This window comes from Mchenga conophoros, linkage group LG22 (genome assembly GCF_057382185.1).
Source record: "Mchenga conophoros isolate Kocher_MC1m ecotype Shallow Benthic linkage group LG22, M_conophoros_male_GT1.1, whole genome shotgun sequence".
NCBI classification, from domain to species: domain Eukaryota; kingdom Metazoa; phylum Chordata; class Actinopteri; order Cichliformes; family Cichlidae; genus Mchenga; species Mchenga conophoros.
In genome coordinates, this window is record NC_140546.1 from 1,072,884 (window position 1) to 1,099,014 (window position 26,131).

The following is a 26,131-nucleotide window of genomic DNA, read 5'->3' on the forward strand; positions in this document are numbered from 1 at the left end:
AGGTAAGTAAAGCTGACAGTCATCGGCATACAAATGAAATGACACTCCGTGTTTACGAAAAATCGCACCAAGGGGGAGTAAATACAGCGAGAAAAGTAATGGCCCAAGGATAGATCCCTGGGGCACACCCCAAAGCAGAGGGGCCACAGAGGAAGCGGCCAACCCCAGCTTGACACAAAAACTCCTTTCGGAAAGATATGATTTTATCCATGACAATGCCAGATCAGAAATTCCCACACAGTGATGTAAGCGGGAGATCAGCAGGTCGTGGTCCACTGTATCAAATGCAGCTGTCATATCCAATAAGACAAGCACAGCATATTTACCACGATCAGTAGCAACAAGAATGTCATTCATAACTTTAACAAGAGCTGTCTCCGTACTGTGAAAGGGCTTAAAACCAGATTGGAAAATTTCAGACAATTGCGAGTCGCTCAAATAATCCAACAGTTGGGTATGTACAATCCTCTCCAAGATCTTGCTTAAAAAGGGAAGTTTGGAGATAGGTCTAAAATTTGACATAGTAGAACTATCAAGGCCAGGTTTCTTAAGTAAGGGGTGTATGACTGCATGTTTAAACCCACTAGGAACTTGACCGGTTAACAGACTAGTATTGATAATTTTCAGGATATAAGGTCCAAGGATGGGAAATACTTTTTGGAGAAAGCGGGGAGTAACAACATCATTTGGGGAGCCACAGGGCTTAGCATGTAGCACCAACTCCTCTAAGTCACGCAGAGAAATCGGTGCAAAAGCAGGGAATAAGCTTGAGCAAGGAGAATGCATGGCCGGATCAACAATAGGTGGAATCAGAGGCCTCAGGCTAGCAATTTTGTCCACAAAAAAGGTGATAAACTTATTGCACATAGCCTCAGAGGACGGCAAAAGGTTGTAACCCTCCAAGTTAAGTACAGAATTAATCGTATTGTATAAAACACGAGGGTTATGAGAGTTGGCCGAAATAAGTTGAGAAAAGTAGGAGTGTTTATCGGCCTTAACTGCCCTCTGATAAGTTTTCCAACTAATCTTTAGGGCTTCCAGGGAGACATGCAATCTGTCTTTTTTCCACTGTCTTTCACATTTCCTACATTGTCTTCTAATAGCTCGGGTATGATCTGTTAACCAAGGATTAGTCTTTGATTTACATTTTCTTACTCTCAAAGGGGCAACAACATCAAGCACAGATTTACAAGCAAAATCAAAATACAAAAGTAGGTCATCTGCAGTGGGCAACTCAGGGGCATAAGACATTAATTTGTCAAACAGTATAGAAAACCGTTCGGCAGAATCAGAGCCAAAGGCACGATAACATCGAGCAGGTGCAGTCTGATTTGCAAAAGCGTTAGAAGGAGCAATATCAAATAAGATAGGCATATGATCAGAAAATACTGCATCTTCAACCCGTACATTGCAAACAGATAAACCATGAGATAAAACTAAGTCCAGTGTGTGACCACGTTCTTGAGTGGCACCACTAACAAATTGGACAAAATTAAAAGAGTTCACTAAGTCCAGAAAGTCCTTGGCCAGGGGCTTCCCCGGACAGCAAACGTGAATATTAAAATCACCAAGCAGGAGGATCTGGTCATATCGTGATGCACAATCTGCAAGAAACTCGGAGAACTCTGATAAGAACACCTTGTTATATTTCGGCGGGCGATAAACAATCGCACATAACAACGAAGGCGAGTGGCCCAGTTTACATAAACAGAGTTCAAAGCTGGTGTAGCGAGACGAAGGGAAAAGCTGCTTCAAGTCCAAGTGAGCCTTAAAAACAACAGCAAGCCCTCCTCCGCGACCAGAAGCTCTCGGAACATTAAAAAAGGTACAGTCAGCGGGTACTAGTTCAATGAAAGCGCTTAACTCACCGGGAGATATCCAGGTTTCAGTCAAGAAGAGTAAATCCAGAACACGAGAGAGAAAAAAATCCTTCAATATGAAGGTCTTGTTGACCACCGACCTGGTATTTATTAGACCCAGCCTGAGAGGGACTGGGTCCAAAACTTCCGAGGTATTAGCAACCAGATCCACCGGTCGAAGATTTTTCTTGTCAACTCCGCGCCAGCGCATATGCCGTAGAGGAGAGAGTTTTGCTGGACCATTTTCGAAAGACCCAACAACAGGAACCAGCCAGGAGTCCACCGGATCCAAGGCACGCAATGGCACCAATAGTTGCGGACAAAAGCGGCGGATGCAGCGGAGCTCATGGGGAAAATGAGCAATCCAGGATTTCAGCTTCACAAGACGACCTCCACGGTTACCCCGTCTCCTACGTCGCTTCCGCAGATCCGGTGACGGTGGTAGGGAACGCCAGTACGGTGGTATTGGTGACGGTGGTAGGGAACGCCAGTACGGTGGTATTGGTGACGGTGGTAGGGAACGCCAGTACGGTGGTATTGGTTCCAGATAGGGAGGAAAAAAGCCTTGGTTGTCATATTCAGGCCGGTCAGACATCCGGATGGATAAACCTATTTCCAATAATGTCTGGCGATCATAGGAAAAAGTACAACACACATGTAACACAAAGTTAACTAAAAACAATAAAACAAAACAAATAAAGGAGAGCGATAGACGGCGTGCCGAACACACAGGCGCCATCTTGAAAATAAAAAACTCTTTCCTGTAGCTTTCTGGGATATGGAGTGCAGTCTTCTTCATGTGCTCCCCTTTGTTCCTCTCTCTGACACACCTGGGCAATAATAACGTTGTCACATGGTTTGTGGTGACGCGTTCGGTTCATTTAAGGTTTGGGAAGCATGGAAAACGTGCGCACGCGTGTCTCAGCGCCTCAGGAAACTGGCTGTGTTCCCTCTGTGGCTGTTGTGACAGCGTTGCATGTTTGGTCACATGTTGTTGTAAACAGTGAACATTCATCCAAATGCCTCTTTTTGTGTGTTTGTCAGTAAGTGATGAATCCATCAGACACAAAGCGGAGGAAGAGAGTAAGACAGCGAGCAGCTGCCGGACAGCTGCCAACCAGCAGGCGTGTTGGCCGTACGGGCAGAGCGTGGTAAAGAGAGCTGGAAACACGCGTGCCAGATGAAACTCGGGTGTGGGCTCGGTGCGATCGGGCTGATGGATGCTTCTGTCACAGATCGCAGCGGCGTGGCAAACCCAGCAGCTTTGTGGGCAAAGATTCCAACACCTGGAAACTCTGTGCCGGCTCCGTCTTCCTGTCGATGCTGGCTCGCTTTTCTTGTTGTTTGGAAGAAAAGCTTTGATCGCCGGACGCTGGGAGAGCGGCTCGGTAATAACTGCTGACAGATTTCAGATTTCCTGGTGAGCGTTTGAAGATGGCCCGTCTGTCCGACTGCGGTTAACGTCGAGATTAAACCTGTTCTTGTTCACACCTTCACCTGAGGCCTTTGAAGCTCAGGGTCACCTCCACGTGCACAGATGTGGAAGCCGGGCGTCCGTTGGTTATTTAGCTGTGCGTGTTTGAGCGGCACAGATCAGCTGAGAGGACGCTCACACGGATGGTAGTGAGTCACAGCGGCAGGCAGGACAGCTGCTGAAAGCGGGTCGTACGTTCCGGCTTGGATACGCGTCCCAGCTTTCCTCTCAGCATCGTCTCCATGGTGATCATTCCTGCTGCCACCATCGTGACCCTCCCGAGCGATTGCTGTGGACGACCTTAGTCCTCGTGCGGAGGCCGATCCAGTCTCACAGTCAGAGGAGCGTAGGACACACACGGATGGTGTAAAGGCGGTGACATCATGGACGTGTGCGTACGTGAAGGCGTGACACATGTTGTAGTTTCAGGTTATTACTTTTGATCCCCAACTGAGAAGAAGTCAGTAAAAGCTGCTGATTGCCTGGGCGGAGGCTCTGAAACTGCACAGGTGACGGAGACGCTCTCCTGGGATTCATCAGACGTGTCGGTGATGCGGACAGCTGGGAGGAATGCACGCCGCGGTGATTGGACTGGGAATGTTGGGAAACTCGCTCCTGTGTTAACGTGTTTTATCTTTCTAACAGCCCACTGGTGTTTGTGTGGCGGCGGTACTCGCTCCACTTTTTTGTCCCGTGTGGCTGTGAAATCCTGATTTGTTGCCTCTTTAAAAATGGATTTGAAGGTCAGGTGGAGGCGCTGGTGGTGATGGAGTCAGAGACGGTAAACAGCAGGGACAAAACGGCGAGCAGGAGACGCCGAGCGGAAAGTAATTGACTTCATTTACAGCAGCTTTACTGATACTGTGTGTGTGTGTGCGCCTGTGTGCGTGTGTGTGTGTTTCATGGTCACTTCTTGTCCCCGTCTGTCTTCGGGCTGGACGACCTTCCTGCCTTTAATTGGACGAGCTCCTGTGGCCTTCGCACGGAGCCGTGCGCTGCAGATGAACCATGTGACAAAATCTGATTAAATGTTGTCCCAAGCCATCACCTGTCACCGATTAAGCTCCCCGGCAACAGTAACCAGCAGTGCAGCGTCTGGTTTTGTTCGATGTTTCACCGTCCTGATTGTCGTCTCCTCTCCTCCCTCTCCTTGTTCCGTGTCTGCAGGGCGGGGTTTGAGCAGGATATCGAGGGCGACCACTCGTTTCATCCGGACAGCTGCCGCGGTGAGATAAACCTGCAGGTTACACCCACAGTGCGCACGATAACAGCTGTATGCGTGTTTGTGTGGACCAAGGGTCCTGCTTACCTGCACGGTTACACCAGACTGGTTCTATAGAGGGTACCCAACTCAGACGCTGCAATGATCCCTGCAAACATCCATCTATCTATTCATCCATCCATCTACTCATCCATTCATCCATCCATCTACTCATCCATTCATCCATCCATCTACTCATCCATTCATCCATCCATCCATCCATTCATCCATCGATCTATTCATCCATCGATCTATTCATCCATTCATCCATCTACTCATCCATCCATCTATTCATCCATTCATCCATCCACTCATCCATCCATTCATCTATCTATTCATCCATCTACTCAGTCATCCGTCTATTCATTCATCCATCTATTCATCCATCTATTCAGTCATCCGTCTATTCATTCATCCATCTATTCATCCAGCCATCCATCCATCCATTTATCCATCTATTCATCCATTCATCCATCCATCTATTCATCCATTCATCCATCCATCTATTCATCCATTCATCCATCCATCTATTCATCCATCCATCCATTCATCCATCGATCTATTCATCCATTCATCTATCCACTCATCCATCCATTCATCCATCTATTCATCCATCTACTCAGTCATCCGTCTATTCATTCATCCATCTATTCATCCAGCCATCCATCCATCCATTTATCCATCTATTCATCCATTCATCCATCCATCTATTCATCCATTCATCCATCTACTCATCCATTCATCCATCCTGTTTTTTTAATCTATAATATAAACCCCCCCCCACACACACACACACACACACACACACAGTATCTCTAATCCATCAGATCAGCTCAGCTCCTGTCAGCAGGTCTGATGAGAGGGGTCTGAGTTGAACTTTCAAAATAAGAGCAGCAGCACTGTAAGTAGAAATCTGCTACGAGTGGCATGGCTTTTTTTTTGCAGTGAACTGAACAGAGTTACCATGGCAACCTGCCCAAGTAAGGTCCATGTGTGACCATATGTCAAAGCGACGAACAGGAAGTGTGACACTCAGGTCTATGCACAAACACAGAGAGGTACAGGAAGTGAAGTGGAGAATAAATGAGATGAATCTGTTTTATTTTGAATCTGTGCAGCTGACGTGTTGGCTACGACACGGAACCAGGAGTCCACCGCCGACTCCGCCTACGGTAAGAAACCTTTCTTCTTCTGTTGTTAGTGTTGATCAGAGGGCTGTGGGTCCTCACAGTGACCGTATAAACATGACCTTTTGTTACCTACATATGCAAGCGGATTAAAGGTGTGTGTAAGGACAGGCCACAGGCCACAATATGAGCAAATACGTCCTGTTACCTTCTGCTTCTGACGCTAATGAAGGTCCAAGCACTGGATGACTTTAAGATTATTCAGATGGGAATTTGAGTTAAAACGTCTGTCAGCGAGCATGGAACCTGGAGGACGTGACTCTGAGGAACGTCGTCATCTGCTAACGAGCTCCGGCTTGACCGTTGACGTACAGTAGCTCGTCGCGCGGTTTGACATCATTACCCTCGCTAGTTCCCAGCCCCACAGATCAAACGCAGCTGCCTGCTCTGTATTCAGGCTGCAGCTCGGCTGCTACCTGCCTGTCAGGAGTCCTGCTGGGAAGCCGGCTGGCGTATTGTCATTCAGAGCGCCGGCAGACCCACGCAGTGAATCCATTAAGGCTCCCGGAGCTGCATTACTGTGATTAAAGCCGGAGAGGGGACAGGCGTGAACGTCGCTGATAGGCGCTCTACTTGACACCAGCCGACTTCGTCTTTCAGGAGTGCGTCGAGTGTTCTCGAGAGGCGGCGGCACGTCAGCAGCCACAATAGCAGTGATGAAATGGAGAAAGGTGAACGGAGCGGGTCACCGTGCTGCGAAGGGGAATCAGGAGGAAGTGAGGAGATGAAGGAGCGCATAGTAAAACATCACAGACGTAATCAGGTCTGACAGGCCGGCTGAGCTCCTGTAGGCCACGCCCTGTAAGCGACTGCAAGCCACTTTGGAGCCCACCTCCACCCCAGCTGTGCTCATGATGTCACTGTTTGATGGCTGTGATATGTGACTGAGTTATCACCTGCGTGTGTGTGTGTGCATGGAGCTGATATTAACATGTATGAGCCATGTGTGAGTCTCCAGTGGGAACTTTTCCTTGTTCACACGTCAGCCTCGGCGTGTCCTGTTTGTCGAGTGAAGCTGTGTTTGACATCAGGACCTCGAGTGTGACGAGCAGCATGTGAAACGTCGGTTTTTCTGAGCTGCATCCATGTGTGTGATGTTTGTGCACGCAGCAGTGCGAGCGTGATGCTGTGTGCACGCCGGCTGCGCTCAGGTGTTTGTGCACTTCAGCTCCGCCCCTCATTTGCCTCGTAAATCGGTGAAACGGCAGCAGGAAGCGAGCATAAAGCCGCAGCCTGCAGTCATGTACACGCCGGGTTAGAGAACAAAGACTTCCCCGTAATCAATACCCGTGTGCAGGCGATTAGCCCCGACTGACTGAAATGATTGTAGACGTAGCAGATGCGAAGCAGCGGGGACGCTCCGACGTGCTCGCAGGGATTCGTCTCCTGACTCGAGCTAATCGTATCGTCATTAACTCTCCTTTTAGTTTCAGGGTTTATTGATGCCTGCGGGGATCGCACCGCAGCTCGATAAAGATGCAGGGTGACTCTGTCCGTGCTCGGCGCCGCACCCGTTTTCACACTCAGTGTGGAGCTCTGATTGTAAGAGAGCTGCTGCTGCTGCCCTGGTGGCCTGATAGCAGGCACCTCCTTCATAATGGTGTCTGAACCATTAACTTCCTGGTGTCGGGCAGCCGGGTGTGAAGGACTCAGACAACAATGAATGAGTGATGTTTGAGCACACGTTCATCCACAGCGCCACGCTAGAGTGGCTGTCGTTACTGTAATGACATCGTTTTGCAGGGAACGGTTCCCATAACGACGTTTTCTCTGCAAATTGGTTCTTTAATGCCGTGCGACGCAGCCCCGTGGACTCGCTGCACTGAGATTGGCCTCATGCAGCAGTGCACTCTTTTCATTAGAGGAGCGCCGGTGTTCTGGGAATCCATCCTACCTGACAAACCATCCTACCCGTTGTTTCTGCGCATGCGCACAACACGAAATGAAGTGCCAAACCATCCTACCTTTGTGAATGTGAGCTACAAGCATACTCTGATGGGCAACGTTAAGTGGCAAACCGTCATACCTACTTAAATTGTGCTGGAATTGCTCTGTGACAGCAGAAATGTGCATAAACTACTTACTGTAGGACGATTTGTCAGAACACCGGCGCTGTGAGTCGTGCAGACGCCGGTGCTTCCTGGGTGACGTGACTGCGGTTTGTGCGCGTTCCTGATCGTAGGACGGCCGATCCAGGAAATGAAGTTTGTGCTGTTAGCGTGGGTCCGACAGACCGGGCTCCGGTCGGAGCTCACACGCCTGTCAGACCGACAGGCGTCACGGATGATGATGTAAAACCACGAGAACGATCATCAAACTTCTCAGCTGCTGGTTTGCGATGTCAGTTTGTCCTGCTGACGGGACACGCGTGAACTCGTCCTCACCGAGAAGCGAGCGCCGCGATCGGCCGCGGACCCAAGCGGTCTGAGGGGGTTTGTGCTGCCGCGGGGAGGAGATGGCGTCCGGCGTTCTTCCATCTTTTTAATGACATGAAAGTGAGCGCTGACATTTAAAGGACGCTCGCAGCTCTGACCTGTTCAGTGTCTTATGGTGACATTTGTTTGAAGGTTTGTCAGAGATATCTCAGAATCACTTCTCTGATCCTCCAACTGCATCAGTGGCTCCCAACAAAGACTGTATATAAAAGATGGAGGCTCACCTGCAGCTCTAACACCTGGCTCCTGGCTCCTCCCTGTATCTGAAACCTCGCAATACGCCCCCCATCAAGCTGCGCCTGTAGCATGTCAGCTTCTTAGGACGGAATGGACGAACAGTACTCACGGTATTCGGGTACTCAGTACTCACAGTACTCTCAGTACTCACAGTAACCCCAAATTGCTCTCCGATGCATCCACCGGAGTATGAATGTGGGTGAATGCACAAGTTGTGTAAAGCAATTTGATGCTCAGAAGAGTAGAAAAGCGCTATATAAGAACCAGTCCATTTACTCAGGTACTCAGTACTCACAGTACTCGCACTTCTCTCAGTACTCAGTACTCTGAGTACTCTACCTGGTGCTGTGAGTTTCTTCAGCAGTCTGTCTCTGTGAGATCCGCAGAGCTCGCGGCGCTCACCTTAACCTGTTGCAGCTGATCATGTGACATCTGTTAGCAGGGGCGAGGCCTCGAGCTGTCTGCTCAGGGGTCACATTCATATCACCATAGCAACGCTGTTAGTGATCACACACACACTTTCAGCCTGCATCGCTGCTGTAGCTCACAGGAGCGTGGGAGGTTGTTGTTATAGGGCTTTGGAGCGTGATGTCACGGGGGTGGGCGTGGAAAGGATTTTGGCCCGATCCGCCATTTTGGGGGTCTAAGTAAGGAGCGAAAGCATAGCCATGGTTCGTACTTGCTGTGCGGTCGGCTGCAATGTTCGATCTTACGACCGGCACGGGAATAAGTTTGGATTGTCTTTTTATGCTTTCCCAACCTGGAAGCAACATGAAGGAGCTCATGTATCGGATATTACCAAACGAAGGCGTCTAGCCTGGATAGCAGCCGTGAGACGAGCTGATATCAAGTTCTGTTACGTCTCCAGATATCAGCTGGTGTGCTCAAGACATTTTCATTCCGGTAAGTTCTAAATATGTTCACATCACACTTTATAGCTGAATAATATCATCGTTGGTGGTCTCAGAAGTTATAGAAATTACGATCAAACATCGAATGGAGTGACTTGATTGGTTGATGTAAAGACAATAAATGAAATGAGACAGGAAGGACACAAATTGGCGTTAATAATTTACCCGATTATCAATGTGTTAACTTGCATGTACTTTACAATTATGGGCATATAATATGATAACGATATTTTAGCAGTTAAATGATAAATGTGTAACATTAATTATGGTGGGGGGTGGAAAATGGCTATTTCACTCGGTGCACTCCAGCTGACTTACTTTGACGATGTACTCAGAGTTTGGCGGCTTGAAAATAGCCAAATCTTGCGCCCAGCCATTTGTAAATTGGATGTGCGCCTCCAGTGACTTGTAATTACGAAACTGGTTCGCTGTGTAAGCGCTTACTCCACAAACAAGATACGTGAAGATATCGGGGTAGGACAGTGGCGGTAAGTCGTCTGGGTCTTTACTCCACTGCCGTATTTCATATGGGTCCAGATTTGCGATGCACTCTATTTTTTTTCAAGTACCGCTGCTTCGCCTCTGGACGCAATCGGTCTCTATACCGTCCGTTTTCTTTTGAGCTGCTTTTAAGCATGTTTCTTGTCGTCGTCGTTCCAACACAGTGTGTTTGCTTTGATTCGTAGACCCCGAAAATGGAGCTGCGCTCCCACAATGCATTGCGGCGTGACGTCAACTCCAAAGCCCTATTGGGAGCTGCTGTTACTGTGTGTGTGTGTGTGTGTGTGCGCGCGCGTGCGTGGTGGGGGGGGTGCACCTCCCCGCCGGCGAGCCTCAAGGTTTACGAGGACGCTCTGAGACGTGTGACCTGTAGTTTAGCTGCAGACTTTGTTGTGCGTGTCGTGTTGCAGCTCAGGACGGCGTGAACGAGCACCGCCTTTATCTCTGTGGTAGAAAGCAGTAGCCTCGCCACACGCCCTCCAGAAGAGACGACATCCTAATTACAGTGTGTGCGCCGACGACACCGAGCGTGTGATTACAGCAGCGCGCTGACGGCTCCAGCGCACAAAAACAAAAGCGTGTGTGTCGCCTAAAGTGTGAAGCGTGTGTGATCATGTGTTTGCCAAATGCTTTGGCGAGAGCGTTTGCATCTCAGAGTGTGTGAGAGCAGGAAAAAGAGCCGTCACAGTGTGTTAAAGTGCTTTTTAATGAGCTGGAGCTCTTACAAATGGACTGAGCTTGTCGTGTGGCTCACGCTGAAAAGGCGGCGATGAGAGCTGTTAGGAAGCAGCCAGAAGCTGTTGTGTTGACGCTAATTGTCTTCATTTTCTCCGACTGAAAGCAGCTTCGCTGGACAGATTTCAGGCGGCCGTTTGTTGCTAACGAGCGCCCGCCTTCTTCAAGTGATGGCGCTGATAGCTTTGACGCTTCCGGCTCTCAGAACAGGAAGTGACAGGGAGAGTGAGACAGGGGGTGAGCTCTGTGTGTGATGGTGCTGGGTGTCTCCACCCTGCAGTGGCTCTGGTGCTTAGACATGGTCACAGGTGAGGGGAGGAGCAGAGTGTGATGGTGACAGCGTCACCTAGACCAGCCCTCGCCCCAAAAACGTATGCTGGAGTTTTCCTCCCCACTGTCGCCAAGCGCTTGCTGGCCTGTTATGGTGCAATTGTTGGGGTTTCCCTGTGTTATTCCAGGGGCTCTACCTTACAGTACAAAGCAGCCTGAGGCAGGCGTCATCATGGAGAAGTGATGGAACTGTGTCACAGCGGGGACATGGGGACACAGGGAAACACAGCAGGGACACAGGGAAACACAGCGGGGACACAGCGGGGACACAGCGGGGACACAGGGAAACACAGCGGGGACACAGCGGGGACACAGGGAAACACAGCGGGGACACAGGGGACACAGCGGGGACACAGGGGACACAGCGGGGACACAGGAAACACAGCGGGGACACAGCGGGGACACAAGGAAACACAGCGGGGACACAAGGAAACACAGCGGGGACACAGGGAGACACAGCGGGGACACAGCGGGTCACAGGGAGACACAGCGGGGAAACAGGAGGACACATGGGGACACAGGGGGCACAGGAGGACACAGCGGGACACGGGGCACAGCGGGGACACAGGGAGACACAGGGGGGACGAAGCGGGGCACAGGGAGACACAGCGGGGACACAGGGAGACACAGCAGGGAGACACAGCAGGACACAGGGGGACACAGCGGGGCACAGGGAGACACAGGGGGCACAGTTGGACACAGGGAGACACAGCAGGGATACAGCGGGTACACAGGGAGACACAGCACGGGCACAGGGAGAGACAGGGGGACACAGCGGGGACACAGGGAGACATAGCGGGGATACAGTGGGTACACAGGGAGACACAGGGGGGCACAGGGAGACAGCGGGGACACAGGGAGAGACAGCAGGACACAGGGTGGCACAGGGGGACACAGCGGGGACACATCAGAGGACACATGGAGACACGGTGGGGACACAGTGGGACACAGGGAGACAGCGGGGACACAGGAAGAGACAGTGGGGACACAGGGAGACACAGGGGGACACAGCGGGGATACAGCGGGGACACATCAGGGGACACAGGGAGACACAGTGGGGGCACAGGGGGACACAGCGGGGATACATCAGGGGACACAGTGGGACACAGGGGGACACAGCGGGGATACAGCGGGGACACATCAGGGGATACAGCGGGGATACAGCGGGGACACAGCGGGGACACAGTGGGACACATCAGGGGATACAGCGGGGACACAGCAGGGGACACAGCGGGGACACAGTGGGACCCAGGGAGACACAGTGGGGGCACAGGGGGACACAGCGGGGGACAGGGGAGTGGGCACCTCAGTGTGTGTGTGTGTGTGTAGCACCTATAATGACTTCGTGAGGATGCCTCCATCACAGATCTTTTGGATTTTGAGACATGATGCTGAGGTTGGCTAAAGGTGAGAATGAAACATGAGTTCAGGTGAATGTAGGACACTTTGAAGTGCCGATGACTCGTCTGTGTTTCTCTTCTTCAAACTTCAAAAAGCTGTTTGACTTTTCCAGCACCGAGTCAGCAACGAGGGGCTTCATTAGAAGGTCCTCACAAACATGCCAGGACAAACACCTGTGTGTGTGTGTGTGTGTGTGTGTGTGTGTGTGTGTGTGTGTGTGTGTGTGTGTTTTTGCTGCTGTCTCTTTGCTGACCTTCCCTCATCAGTCTTGATTGACTTGACCAATCAGCAGTCTGCAGTCTCTTCACGGCACACACCCACACACACACAGTGAGACACCCACATAGATTGATCTGGTCGATGAAAACACAATATGGAGCTCAGTGGGAATCAATCAACAACAAGAAGCACACAGCCGGAGGTGTTTCACACCGTTAGGTGTGTGTCCGTGTGTGTACACGGTACATGTTGTGTACATATAAGCTCATATATATCTTGTGTATACAAAGTGCAGGTCTCTGGCGTCACTGGGCGGATGGATACGTGATGTCTCCACAGTTCATCCAAACAGGCGAGCTGCGTCGGGTTCGACGGCGCCCTTGGGCGTGTGTGCTGCTGTTTCTGAGGCGGGCACAAAGCCAATGTCTCTAAATGTTCCCCGTCGGTCGTCTGACCTCTGAGCGTGGCGCTGGGAGGGGCCAGCTGTTTACCTCTGTGCAGGTGTGAGGAAGATGATGCTCGGCGCTAAGCTAACAGAGACGGGAAGGAGCCTGCGCTCTCCTGCTCCTGCCGAGCTGAGCAGGAGAGCGCAGCGTGGGGACTGAAGACGCCGTTTTATGTTGTTTCCCGCACATGAAGGAAAGCAGCTGTTTAATACGTCAGCTGAGAAACCGGCAGCGTGGCAAGCTTCATACGTGTCTGATGACAACGGTGGACGTCATCAGGGTAACGTAATGAGTGAGGGCAGCTTCAGACCTGAAAGTGTGACGGAGTGTAGAGGACGCACACATACTCCACAAAGGAAATGGACTCACGTGTCCTGACAAAGATGCCATTAAATGCCACTAAAGGCTTGAGCGTACTAATACTCAGTGCTGCCTGCATCATCACTCCGTCACCGTGGTTACTTTCATGTTGCTGTGGCTGCAGCTGCTGATGGCGAGCGTTGTGTCAGAGCGCACTCAGAGGTTTGTTTCCCGTAAGTCGAGCTGCTGAACGATGCATCAAAAATAGCAGCAGCTGAAAATCCAATCAAAACTGGAGCTCAGAGGAAGCTGTGAGCCCACAGCCTGACTCTGTGAACATGACCCTGTAGTACCATGTCACCCTGTTAGAGCACTTCACTCTCGCACTGCAGGCCTACTTGTTGTTCCTGGAGTATTTAAAAGTAGAGGCAGAGCCTTCAGCTTCTGTGGAACCAGCTTCCAGTTTGGATTCAGGAGACACTATCTCTACTTTTAAGATTTCCTTTTTGCTAAAGGTTGCAGCTGCTCGCTTGCAGCTGCTCGGCTGCAGCTGCGGTTTCACTTTCTTTAATGACAGAGACGATCCCAAATCCAGGAAGTTTACTGACGTCATAAAAACTGTTGCTGAGATGTTTTCTCTCATTTTACAAGCTGAAGGTTCATATTCGGACCTTTAAACACCTGAAATTCTGCATGTGGCTCTGCGATGGTCAGCACCACAGAGGCCACGGCAGGTCAGTCCATCACCATCATCATCATCATCAGGGCCTAATGTGGTGCTTTACCACACTCGCGTGGACGGATCCAGAACATCGTCCAATGAGAGCGCGTTTCTCCCGTCTGCAGAGCGACATCAGAGCCGATCACAGGGACGCACAAGCTTTCTGGAGTAAAATAAAAAATGAAATGTGCGGCTTCTATTTGGGAAACAGAAAGTTGCAGCCAGCAGCAGCTCGTCCACACGTACCTGAGAGCACCTGAGATCATTTACAGTCTGAACATAATCCTGAGGTCCAGCTAGAGCCGTGTGCTGGCGCCCTCTACAGGCCGTGCTGCTGTAGGCCCTGTCGATTTCAGGTGTTGGTTAAACAGGAAGGATCCTCCCAGTTTCACTTCCTCAGCTGGTACGACGGCATCATTGTTATTCACCACACACCTGACACACGCACGCTGTAGGAGTGTGTCAGGTGTGAATTATCTGACCTTTACAGTCAGCAGGATTGTGTGTGTTTCAATGGCAAAGCAAAAAATTCAAACTTGACAAGGTCTCTCCTCTCTTCCTGTCTCCTCTCTCCTCTCTTCCTGTCTCCTCTCTCCTCTCTTCCTGTCTCCTCTCTTCCTCTCTTCCTGTCTCCTCTTTCCTCCTTCATCTGCACTCTCTCTCTCTCCCCCCTTTAATCCATGTCTGTCATTGCTCGCTCTGTCTCTCCTTCATCGCCCTCCTCGCTGCTCCCTCCTCCTCCTCAGCCTCTGTCACTGGTGTCTGGCTCAGTGTGAATACCAATGGAGAATGAGTGGGCGAGAGAGCAGCAGAGGCAGAGAGAGAGCATGCTAATAGGGCAGAAGTTTCTGGAGCTTGACTCCCGCGTTTGGCTCGTCCGCCTCGGCCTCAGAGCCGCCGCTCACGCCTTCTGAGGAGGAGCGACAGATGTGCGAGGCGTCTGCACTGAAGCACAGTCAGCCATCAGAGTAGCAGAGGCTCGGCTGTTTTCTCAGAGGTCTAAAACGACATTTATCTGCCGTCTTTGTCACCGCATAGTCATAAATCAACACAGTGCACGTTAGCTAAAACATGCCGCTAGCAACCAGGCTAACTTAGCATGCTAGCGTTACAGCTGTATCCTTGAGCTAAAACTCATGAAAAGCTTCAGTTGGCGAACTCGGGCCTCTACGTGACTCACACCCAGCGAGTCTGATATCACACGGGCCAAAACGCAGCAGTTCGGTCATATTCGGACTTATGGCCTCAGGAAACTTTCAGGGTCATGCTGGGAGGAGCTGTGATCACACATGCACACGCCTACGTCACCACGCCGTGCACACCCACACACACGCAGACTGAAAACACAGGCAGGAAAAAGGGTGTTTTGGTGAAATCCAAAAGCATTTAACACATAAGCTACAGCTACATCCTCTGACACCACCTTACATCCACCTGTAACTCAGTCTTCAGCCCGTGTGACCTCACTGAGTCACATGATGACAGAGTGGGTCACTGACTCTTAGGACTTCCCCCTCTGGGGTGAGACAGCTGCAGTGCAGATGTTTCAGACGTGGAGGTGCCGCTGCGTGTCAGTGTTGCGCGTCCCTAAAGCCAGACTTCCTCTCTTGGCGGCCGGTACGCCACAGCGATGCACCCCTGGCTCTGACGTCCTCACACTCAGGTCACACATCCGTCTGCGTGTTGCCGTGCCGTCAGTCGTGCAGTTAATCTTCTTCCTTACAGAAGTGTTTTTAATCATGGGTGCGATGGCTTCGTGCTGAATCTGCTTAGAGTGGCTCATTTGTTTGATTGATTTCACTTGATTTTCTGGGACAGGAAGAGCTCGTGTATTGATCTGAGCTGCAAAGAGGAGACAGGAGCGAGCAGAGGAGTATGAGGAGAGAGATGGAGAGAGATGGAGGGAGGCATAAAGCCGTATGAGGCAGACAGATAAAAGGACACAGAGAGGGAAAAGCTGAAGTTTCAGAGTGAAAGAAAAGAGCAAACAGTGACAGAAGAAGCGAGAAGACTGCACCCAGAAGATTTCACCCGCCACGCCACAAAGTTGTTTTTCCAATCCAGGCTGACAGCAGAGAGGGAGGAACTTTGAAAGTGACGGAGCAGAGAGAGACAGAAACAAAGAGCGAGGGCAGAGAATGAAACACTTCTGTGTCGGGCTGTAATTAGCATAATATTTTTCTCTGTGCGTCTCCATCATCCTATTTATATCTGTCAGAGCGAAGGACGGAGATGAAAGAGTGCAAATAACGAACATGAAATCGTGGCTGTTAGACACAGGGGAGTGTGTGTGTGTGTGTGTGTGTGTGTGTGTGTGTGTGTGTGTGTGTGTGTGTGTGTGTGTGTGTGTGTGTGTGTGTTAATCCTGGCTGGACGTGTAATGACTGTTCGCTCTATTTCAACAGTATTTTGCATAAAAGACAAATTTCTTCCGCGGTGTCTCGTATCAAAGTGAAGCTTCGGAGGCCCCGGGGCGATGCTGGCTTTGAGGTTAGAGATGGTTGCCAGTTTGAGTCCTGCGCCAGCAGGGAATGGGAATAAACCCCTCCCCCCTGACGACCAGCAGTGCAGGGCGTGAAATTAGCTTTTTGTTTCTGGGGGTATATTTGGCCCTTTGATCGGGTTTTCGGGGATGAGCAGCTCCTTCTGAGCGACTGAGACGAGCTATGAAATAATAAGAGGGAGCGAGCGGCGCCGAAAAGCAGCACGCCGCCTAAATGTGATGCATCGAGCTGCAGCAGGCGTCACTGAAAACCCTCACCTCCTGGTAATGAGGCGCTAAGGTGGGAGTCTATGGGTGGGACCCAGAAACAAGCTAGCTTGCATGCTAGTTCCAGCGTAAATGCGTTTTTACTGCAGCTGCTGTCGGACGCTTACCTGCCGACGGCCAGGTGAACAGCTCAGTATCATAACACCTGTGCTGGATTACAGGGGTGACGCAGACCCACAGATATCAGCTGTTTGACGATATCACAGCGTTAGCATTGATAACAGCTGATGCATGAACATAAAGTGAGGTAGAGAATGCTACAAGTGTCCACTAGAGGGCGCTCTGCAGCTGACCCGTTGACTGCACACGGCGGGCTGCGACAGGTGAACGGGATCATTTTTCAGATGCTTGGTCAGGTGACTGTGTTTGGTGTGTCAGACGTTTACATGGCCAAACATCGCTGAGAGAAACAGCCATCCGGCTCAACCTCAGCCGCTCCTCACATGTCAAACTCCATCAGCACTCCGGAGGGTTTCCCCCTAAACGCTCCTGATACGTCTTTGAAATAAAACGTTTCCTCCTGATCCTGCTACAAAGAGAGGTTTACCGCCAGGTTTCCATTCGCCCTCTAACATCTGCTTTATTGAAACGATCCATCAGCGCGTGAACAGGACGGCTTCGTTCGCTTCAGCAGAACAAATAAAGGCTGAAGTGGAAGCATGTAAAATCATCCCTGAGCCTCGGAGACCTTTCCTGCCACCAGTCAGCAGCTGAAGGCGTTCGGAGCGAGCACCGAGAGCGTCCGCGAGGTAAATCAACCTGTCAGTCAGCCGGTCTGCGGCGCGCGGCGCTCTGAATGTGAAGCAGGAGCACGCTGCTCGATCGGGAGGAAACGCAGGCCGAGGCAAACAAAAGTCACAGCTTTCATCTGTGGAAGCGTTTAATCAGGCACACTGCTGCAGAAAACGCTGTCACTTAAAACAGGAAGAATCAGGTCTGACATGACCTCACTTCCTCTGACTGCCACAAGATGTCGCTCCAATAAAACGGAATGATTTAGAGGGTTTGTGCCCTTCCTCTGATATTTCATTGCCCCTGTTTCTCGCGCTGACGCTGCTTCCAGCCTGATCTCACACAGACCGCTCCACCATCGTGATGAAGCTTGACCTTTGACCTTCAGACTCGTGGATTGAGCTTTCCCTGTGATCGGTGCAGGCCGATTGAGTTGTCTGTAGATACGTTCAAAGGCAGTAATCAGATTACCAGGAGCAGGTGCACAGCAGCTCTCTCCACACTGACACCAGGTCATGAACGTGTCACAGGTCAAAGGTGAGTTGCAGTCGTTTTAATTCATTACGATTACCCAGCAGGTCATGCTTGTGGAACAGTGGCCTCTGCTGGTGAGTGTGGTTACTGCAGTTTCATGAGTGCATGCTGTGACTCACAGGAATGACACAAATATCCGTTTCCACAAAGTTTGCTGCCTCAGTGTTTCCACATCGTTGTGTCTGATGTTTCTGTGATGTATTAAAGTATGAAACCAGCGCTTCATAAGCTTCAAAGGCTTTTATTGACAATTACATCGCGCAAAGAGTCAGTATTTGCAGCGTTGGCCCTTCTGTTTCCAGACCTCTGTCAGTCAACGTCTGGGCCAGACCCTGACTGATGGCGATCCATTCTTACATAATCAATGCTCCGAGTTTGTCACAATTAGCAGGCTTTTGTTTGTCCACCTGCCTCTTGAGGATTGGCCACTGTGCTCCATGATGCTGGAAAAGGCTGTGTGTTGTTCGCCAAACTGTTCTTGGATGGTTGGATGAAGGTGCTGTGGGAGGATGTTTTGGTCACATTCTTTATTCATGGCTGTGTTTTTTGGCAAAATTGTGAGTGAGCCCACTCCCGTGGATGAGAAGCAGCCCACACATGAACGTCTCAGGATCTTTACTGTTGAGACAGCACTGATGGAGGCGCTCACCTTTTGTTCTGCGGACCATTCCCCGAACATCAGAAAGAGCGTGACTTTACCCCAGTCCTCAGCCGCCGCTGTACTTTATACGATTCTGTCTGACCCTGGTGGGTTTTTGGAGAGAAGTGGAAGTTCATAAAAGTGACAGTTACGTGTATACATGCTTTATTTTATGAGTGCAGACAGCACGACACATCACAAACATGTGTGCAGAACCAGAAACACGTCATACTTCAAACACACGTGTGAGACAAACCTGTGCAGAACCGACCGTGTTTGCATATCTTTGTGGGGACCAGCAGCCCGTATGGGGACAAAGTGATCGTCCCCACAAGTTTGAAACAGTTATGTTGTGATAGGCGTCCATATTTCATGGTTAGGGAGACAGCTGGGGAGGGTTATGTTAATGAGATGTCCCCACAAGGACGTGAAAACACGACTGTGTGTGTGTGTGTGTGTGTGTGTGTGTGTGTGTGTGTGCGCACAGACTGATGAGTCACTGTAGCTGATAGGCTCTGATGTGTGGACCTGATGAGGCGCTGCTGAGTGATGCTCTCTTTCATCTCCGTCCTCATCCCCCCCCACCTCAGATCTCACCTTCCTAACGTCCTTCCCTGGCTCTTCCTCTCCTCCCCCATCATCCTGTTTCCTTACCTGTGAACCTCCTCCTCCTCGTTAAGTCCAATCCTCGTCTCTGTCTCTCACCCTCTCTCTGCCCCCCCTCACCTTACTCTCACCTCTCCTCCATCTGTCCCCCCCTCCCCCGAAGCTCCCCTTCATCAAACTCAGCCAAAGCAGCCTGCAGGAACTTGCTGCATGTGACACACACACGCACGCACACACACACACGCGCACACACACACACACACACACACACACTGTTAGTGCTGGAGAAGTCAGGGAGACTTCAGGTGTTGCGCTCAGGTGGAAACATGACTTCTCCTGTGTCTTCCAGGCGTGCGGCGCCCTCCGGACATGGACCAACGTGCCGGTGCTAACGTGCATTACACGCTGCTGATCGCCTGCGTGCTGGTGGCCTTCTTCCTGGGCGCCATCTTGTCGGGTTTCCTGGTGTCATGCTACTGCGGCGGCAGCGCCGCCCACCGGGCTCGGAGGCTGGGGAAGGACCCGGAGGCGTCGCTGCCTCACGCCCTGTCGCTGCGATCCCTCGCCAAGCTCAACGGGCTGCTGGACGGACAGCCCAAGGTGAGCGAGACGAGGAAACGGATTCATCAGAGCTCACCTGAGCCCTGCAGCTGAAACACGTCTGCGAGCTGAGAGGCAGCCGTGTTAATATTCAGCCCCTCCTCCTCCCCCGGGGTCAGACTTAATAAGCCTCACTTCAGTCTTTTATTCGCTCATTACTATCGAGCGTTTCATTAGGAACTCCATCCTCTGTCCACATGTCCCTGAGCAGGAAACTGAATCTCTGAGCTGACCTCTGACCCTCTGCTCAAATGTATATTTATACAAGTTCCTCATTGTTCTCTGTGGCTCCTCCCACTGAAGGGTCATCCTGTGCTTTAGAGATGAAACGGCAGGCAAAGATAACGACAACTGATCGCAGCTTTTCTTCTTCTTCTCTTCCTCCAGGAGGACAAACTGGACGTGTCCACCCCCAAGATGTACAGCTCCTTCATCCCCAACGGCCGGGCCGAGCATCACCTCCACAGCCCCGTGCACCAGGGCCTCCCGCTGGGCGACCCCGAGCTCAGCCTGTCCCAGGTAGGAAGCGAATCTGTCCAATCAGAGTTTGTCAGTGTGAGCGATGGAGGATGGAGCGGACTGCAGGCACACACCTTGGACGTGTAATCGATCACATTTACACGCCGCAGCCATTTAATGCTAACATTAAAGATGTTACATGTCTTTTATTTTGAAATTTCGCTGCAGGCCGGTCTTCTCACCCAGTCTCCCTTCCTGTGGACGATGCCGATCTCCGCTGAGCCAGACCGCAGCCGGAGCATCACCCATGGAGCACGACGCTCCGGCTGCGGTCCGACTCGCCGGAGACGTGTCTGCTTCTGCATAAAGTTTCCACCGAGGTTGCTGCACACATGCGGCTCTCAGACACTGATGTAACTCAGCTGGGTTTAACACATAAGTGCTTAAAGCTTTGCACACAGCGCCCTCTCCTGTCAGCACGCAGCGTGACGTGAGCGCTAAAGCTCATTCTGAGGTTTTCAGGTAGAACTTTTAATCTCGACGTTCGTACTGACGCAACGGCCGCGTCTAACCTCTGACCTCTGTTTAGTCTCTGTCACAGGGGGATGGCGAGCTCTCCGGCCTGCCCACGCCCGACTCCACCCCGGAGCTTCCCATCAAGAACATGAAGGCGCTGCGACACCATCAGTACGAGAAGAACCAGAACTGCAACAACGCCAGAGACAAGCCCAGCTGCTCCGCCTCCAGTCTGGGATTCATGGCCGTCGTCGGGAACTCCATAAACCAGCAGGTGTTTCCCTTCCCTCATCACCATGGCAACAGTTTAAGCAATGGGACGCCCCAGGGGGTCGGCGCCTCTTCGACCTCTCTGCACCTCCCAGAGGAGAGAAAGATCTCCAATGATGAGCGGGCGGCGGCGGTGGGAGGGGGAGGAGTCCCGCATCACCACCACTCCCAGCAGTCCCTCCCCCAGACGGTGGTGGACGTGTCGGCGCTGGACGAGCTGCTCAAACACATCCACGAGGTCAGCGCGTCGGGAACCGGCGGCATCAAGGTCCTGACCTCCACCTCCTCTTCCTCGCTGTTCCCCGGGTCGTCCGGCTCCACCGCAGGGCACCATCACAGCCACCATCACCACCACGCACAGACGCGCACGCACCACTACAACCACGGCCATCACCATAGCAACCATCACCAGCAACAGAATGAGGCCGCGTCCTACCACAGCACCTCCGCGCTGCCGAGCGACGGCCTCCCCAAACGCATCGACCCTCCTCCTCAGAACACCACCTCCTCCTCATCTTCATCCTCCTCATCCTCAAACAACCCCACCTCCTCCACCTCCATCCCCTCATCCTCCTCCTCCTCGTCCTCCACTCCGCTCCAGCAGCAAGTGATTCCAGAACGACCTGGAGGAGGCGGCGGCGTCTCCGTGACGCGCCACCACTCTCAGCGTCACTCCCTCATCAGGATGGGCAGCGGGAGTGGCGCCGTGCCCCGCCACCACAGCTTCAACCAGCGAGGGCCGCAGCATGCTCACTTCCTCGCCAGGATGAACACTAACAACAGCAGCAACAACAGCGGTGGCCCCACCCCCGCCAACAGCAAGCAGCCGTCGGTGGCCAGCGCCTGCCTCACACGGCAACACAGCTACAGCGAGGGGCCGCACGCCCAGCGGGCAGCCGTCGTCCGGAGAACGGTGTCGCTCAAACCCCAGATCCCTCCTAAACCGCTCTTCCTGCCAAACACAGCCACGTCACCGGGCGCAGAGGCGGGAAAGTACAACTACTGAGGCTGCCGGGCACCGCGCCGACATGGCCGCTGCTGTCCTTAGACGCCTGCCGGGCTGGTGAGAGAGGATGAGAGGAGAGCGCCGATGGGCTGGAGACACAAAAGAGACCCAGAGCTTTTTGTCCCCATCGCTCCTCGTTACCACCCCTCAGCCGTGCTTGCTGCCCCGCCGCTGAGAGGACGCCGTCCGTCGCCACTCGAGCATCTCTGGCTCATTGAAAGGGGCGGGGCTCGAAACCAGCACGAACTACTAAACATTCCAAAGGCGGCTCGAGGTGGCCACAGAATTCCAGATTAATGCAGTTTTCTTCGGAGCACTTTGATGCGACATCCTGTCGTCAGGCCCGGATTTCATTCGCCAGGATCGTCAGCAAACCTGAACCCCGCAGCAGGGGCGGCTCCCGTCCCCGTGGGGGGCGCAGACTTGTGTTTTCAGCAGCACTCTGAGGACAGACCACCTCGGTCTTTTATACCATATTGGTATCTGCAGGTCGCCCAGCAGGTGTGATAACCGTCTCCACATCACTACAACGACCCTCTTGCATTAACGCCTGCTGAGCGTCACACCCAGACCCCCGCGGGTCGTTTCAGGCCCTGCACTCGTCTGAAGGGGGCGTGTTTTCTCTTCACCAGCTGAGTGCAAACTGTGGAAACTTTAACAAAGTTTGCTCTTAAATTGGTGTTTCACCCAAATTACTGCCACACTCATGCTCCCACTGACCTCCCAGGGTGTCCGGCGCCCACGAGGGCGGAGCAGAGGCAGACTCGTCACCTCAGCTATGCTCTGTAACCCCGCCCGAGGCTGGTGATGCGTTCAGGTACCTGTTAAACCTTTGAAATGTGAAAATGTGTGCAGGCATGCCCAGAGCCCAGAGTCTGGGAGAGGGGGCGTGGCCTGTTGTCTGCCGTGGCGGAGACATTTCAGTCGGACTTCAGTCTCACTCTGCACCTTCATTAAAAACTACATTTCCCAGCAGGCAGTGGGAACGTGAGGATTCTGTTGGTGGTAATTTGGGTGAAGGTCTGCTGGGAGGGTTTCCTCCCAGCTGAAGAACAGTGGATCAGCTGCTTTGTCTTTACCTCGGTGTTTGTTAGCGGCTCTGCCGGGTTCTGTTTCCGCCGCCGGGCTCAGGCAACACAGGTGAGACCGCAGAGCGGACCCTGCAGACCAGCGGGTGACGTGACGCCGGCTCTCCGTGTTGCCTCAGCGTGGATGCACCTGGATGCACTTTCAGGTCTGTTAGCATCATTGTCCACAGACGGATTCAGTTTCTGACTTGGGTGCTGAACACCTGCTTCATGTCACAAACCCTAAAGCTGCAGCTCTTTTAACTACACTGAGGCACAAACACTCAGAGCGCCACCAGTGAGCCGCACGGGCAGCGCCGCTAAACGAAGCAATAAATGTAAAAGAGATGATTCAGGACCTCTGCGCCTGCTCGTTCAGACCATAAAACACGAAGAGTTTCAGATACAAACACCAGTAATCTCGTCACATGTCCAAAAACAGCTGGCATCAACTTTCAAATCCAGTCATTCGAGCTTTGGCGTGGCGCTGCTACTACTTTATCTCATTTATGCCCAAATAGTTTGAGGGTTTCTGGCCCGCCTGGCTGTTTAGGGACAGCGCCGGGGTACATCAGGCAGTCGTACTAACCAGCACAAGTTTGAGACGTAGGCTTGAATGCAGAACACGCGGCTGTGACGTGTAGTCGTCTGAGCGAACTGACTGTCGCATCATGCAGACGTGACTTCTCCCCGCGGTCCACAGCGGAGGACGAGCTCTGCACCAACACGATGCAACACGCAGCCGAGAGCGAGCCGCGGTGCGTGATGCGTTTGTTGAGGTTAAATAAAAGAGGCCAAAGCGCGATGGTTGCTGCTCACTGTACAGGGATTCATGCCACAGCGTTTGAGGCGCTTACATCATCCTCTTTCATCTCGCCTGATTCAAACAGTTTGAAATACTGTAGTCACTGCAGATTACAGCTGCTGTGGTCACTGAAGGAGGCTGCCGCAGGACTCGGAGGCTAAATTTACTGCCAATCCCACCCTCTGCTCTCAGCAGGGGATTCTGCAGAAAAAGAAACGGCGTTTAAAAACGAGCCGAACGGGAAGGTTCGGGCGTTTGTGGCATCACTGCAGACGCACCTCTGTGAACACCGACCCGTTAGACACCGAGCGTTTCTCCAGGCACTGCTTTGGAGAGGATATCTGAGAGGTGTCATCCAGCCGTGACAGCTAACGTACACGTCAGGAAAAAGATGACGAACAAGGTTCAGTCAAACACTCAGACTGTCCTTAAACGCACCAACATGGAGAGTTTTCAGGTCTGGATTGTTAGAAATAATACAAAATAGAATAGAACTGTCCTTCCTCATGGCTCTGTGCCGACAGAGCAAACCTGTCGATACGCATTATTATTATTATTAATAAACAATAAGCCAAATTGAATTCATTGAGATGCCAAATTGTGTCTGTTTCTCTCTCTGTCAGCTGAATATCTTAAACAGAGCGACGGCTGTTTGAACCACAGACACGCCTGAACGCGTCGCCTCGGAAACTAAAGCAACTTTTTTGCCTTTCGCATTCGTCCAATCGGTGGAAAAGGTAAAACACTGATTAATGGAAAACAGGGAGGGCTGCGTATAAACACCAAAGTGTCACATCGAGCTTTTTGTATTTGAATTTTCCTTCAGATGAAAATGCTGCTTTAATGTTTTGCTCAGAGTTCTGGTTCTGGTTCAGTTGGTAACAAATCCGTGGTCCTGCTAACGTGCCGTAGATAATTGGCTGAACGCTCCTTTAGACCTGCGGCGAGCCGCTCCAACCTTCACACAGCACAAACACCACCTCAGAGTCTGTGAGCAGTGCTGAACTCTTCAATCTTCAAAGGTCCTTTATGAATGTTTCCACTGGGTGCTGCTAGGGGGCGCCGCAGAGCATAAAGACTTTGGCGTATTTTATAAAGGTTTTGTATGAGATGCACTTGTAACCTTGAAAATGATTTTGTTTATTCGTTTCGTGGTTCTCGTCCTCTGAAGTGCTGAGAGGAGCAGAGACGCTGTGGACTCACAGCGCCACCCGGTGGGCTACGCTAAAATGACAATGTAATAATGTCACACACTATTATGTTTACCTTACTGCTATTAATTAACAATGTGGATGACGGTGTAAATAAAGGCTACTGTGGAATAGTACTGGCAGCAGAGTGATTCTTCTTTGTGTGGACTCTTATTCTGAAAGGATGGGTGATTAGATTAGATTAGATTAGATGAAACTTTATTAATCCCTCGGGTGGGATGCCCGGCATTGTTCATAATGTCCATCAGTTTCTTTAATGTCCTTTTCTCTGCCACTGTCACCAGAGTGTCCAGCTTCATGCCGACCACAGAGCTAGCCCTCCTGATCAGTTTCTCCAGCCTGGATGAGTCCTTCTTTGCTGTGCTGCTCCCCCAGCACACCACAGCATAGAAAAGTACTCCAGCAACCACCGACTGGTAAAACATCCTCAGGAGCTTCCTGCAGATGTTGAAAGACCTCAGCCTCCTGAGGAAGTACAGTCGGCTTTGGCCTTTTTTATACCGGTGCTGCGTGTTGCATGACCAGTCCAGTTTGTTGTCCACCCACAGGAAACTGTGCTGAAACACAGATATTATAAGTCAGAACACTTCCTGGTGGTTGATGTGCTGAATTGAGGGACACAGCAAACAGCCCAGTGAGGTTTGTGGGGACCATAAATGCATCGTCTTCATTAGGGTTCAAAGTTCAAGAGTGGACCAAGGATTATTGGTTCCTTCATCACTGAGGAGGATGTCCTGCTGTAAATATATAGGTACTTAACTCTTTGGTTCACTGTCCACACACAGACTGTTGCATTGGTGTGTTTTGTTTACAGAGCAGTAACCACAGGCGTTATTACAGGCCCTGTTCCTGAGTGCACAACCTGGCCAAGGCTTTTTCTTGCAGCGCTCCCTGGAAC

General features: G+C 51.6%; 1 protein-coding gene across 10 annotated transcripts in view; it reads left to right on the forward strand.

The window, feature by feature from the left end:
• LOC146548452 (semaphorin-6D-like) overlaps positions 1-25,349 on the forward strand; it is a 107,551-nt gene extending 82,202 nt beyond the window's left edge. For all 10 annotated transcript variants that reach the window (XM_085263267.1, XM_085263269.1, XM_085263274.1 and 7 more), the window contains 5 exons: positions 4,501-4,559; positions 5,713-5,766; positions 19,649-19,899; positions 20,287-20,418; positions 20,948-25,349. In XM_085263267.1, the coding sequence (XP_085119393.1) occupies positions 4,501-4,559; positions 5,713-5,766; positions 19,649-19,899; positions 20,287-20,418; positions 20,948-22,150 (1,699 nt within the window). In that variant the 3' untranslated portion in view covers positions 22,151-25,349. The remainder of the gene's footprint in view (positions 1-4,500; positions 4,560-5,712; positions 5,767-19,648; positions 19,900-20,286; positions 20,419-20,947) is intronic.
• Positions 25,350-26,131: the final 782 nt, after the last annotated feature.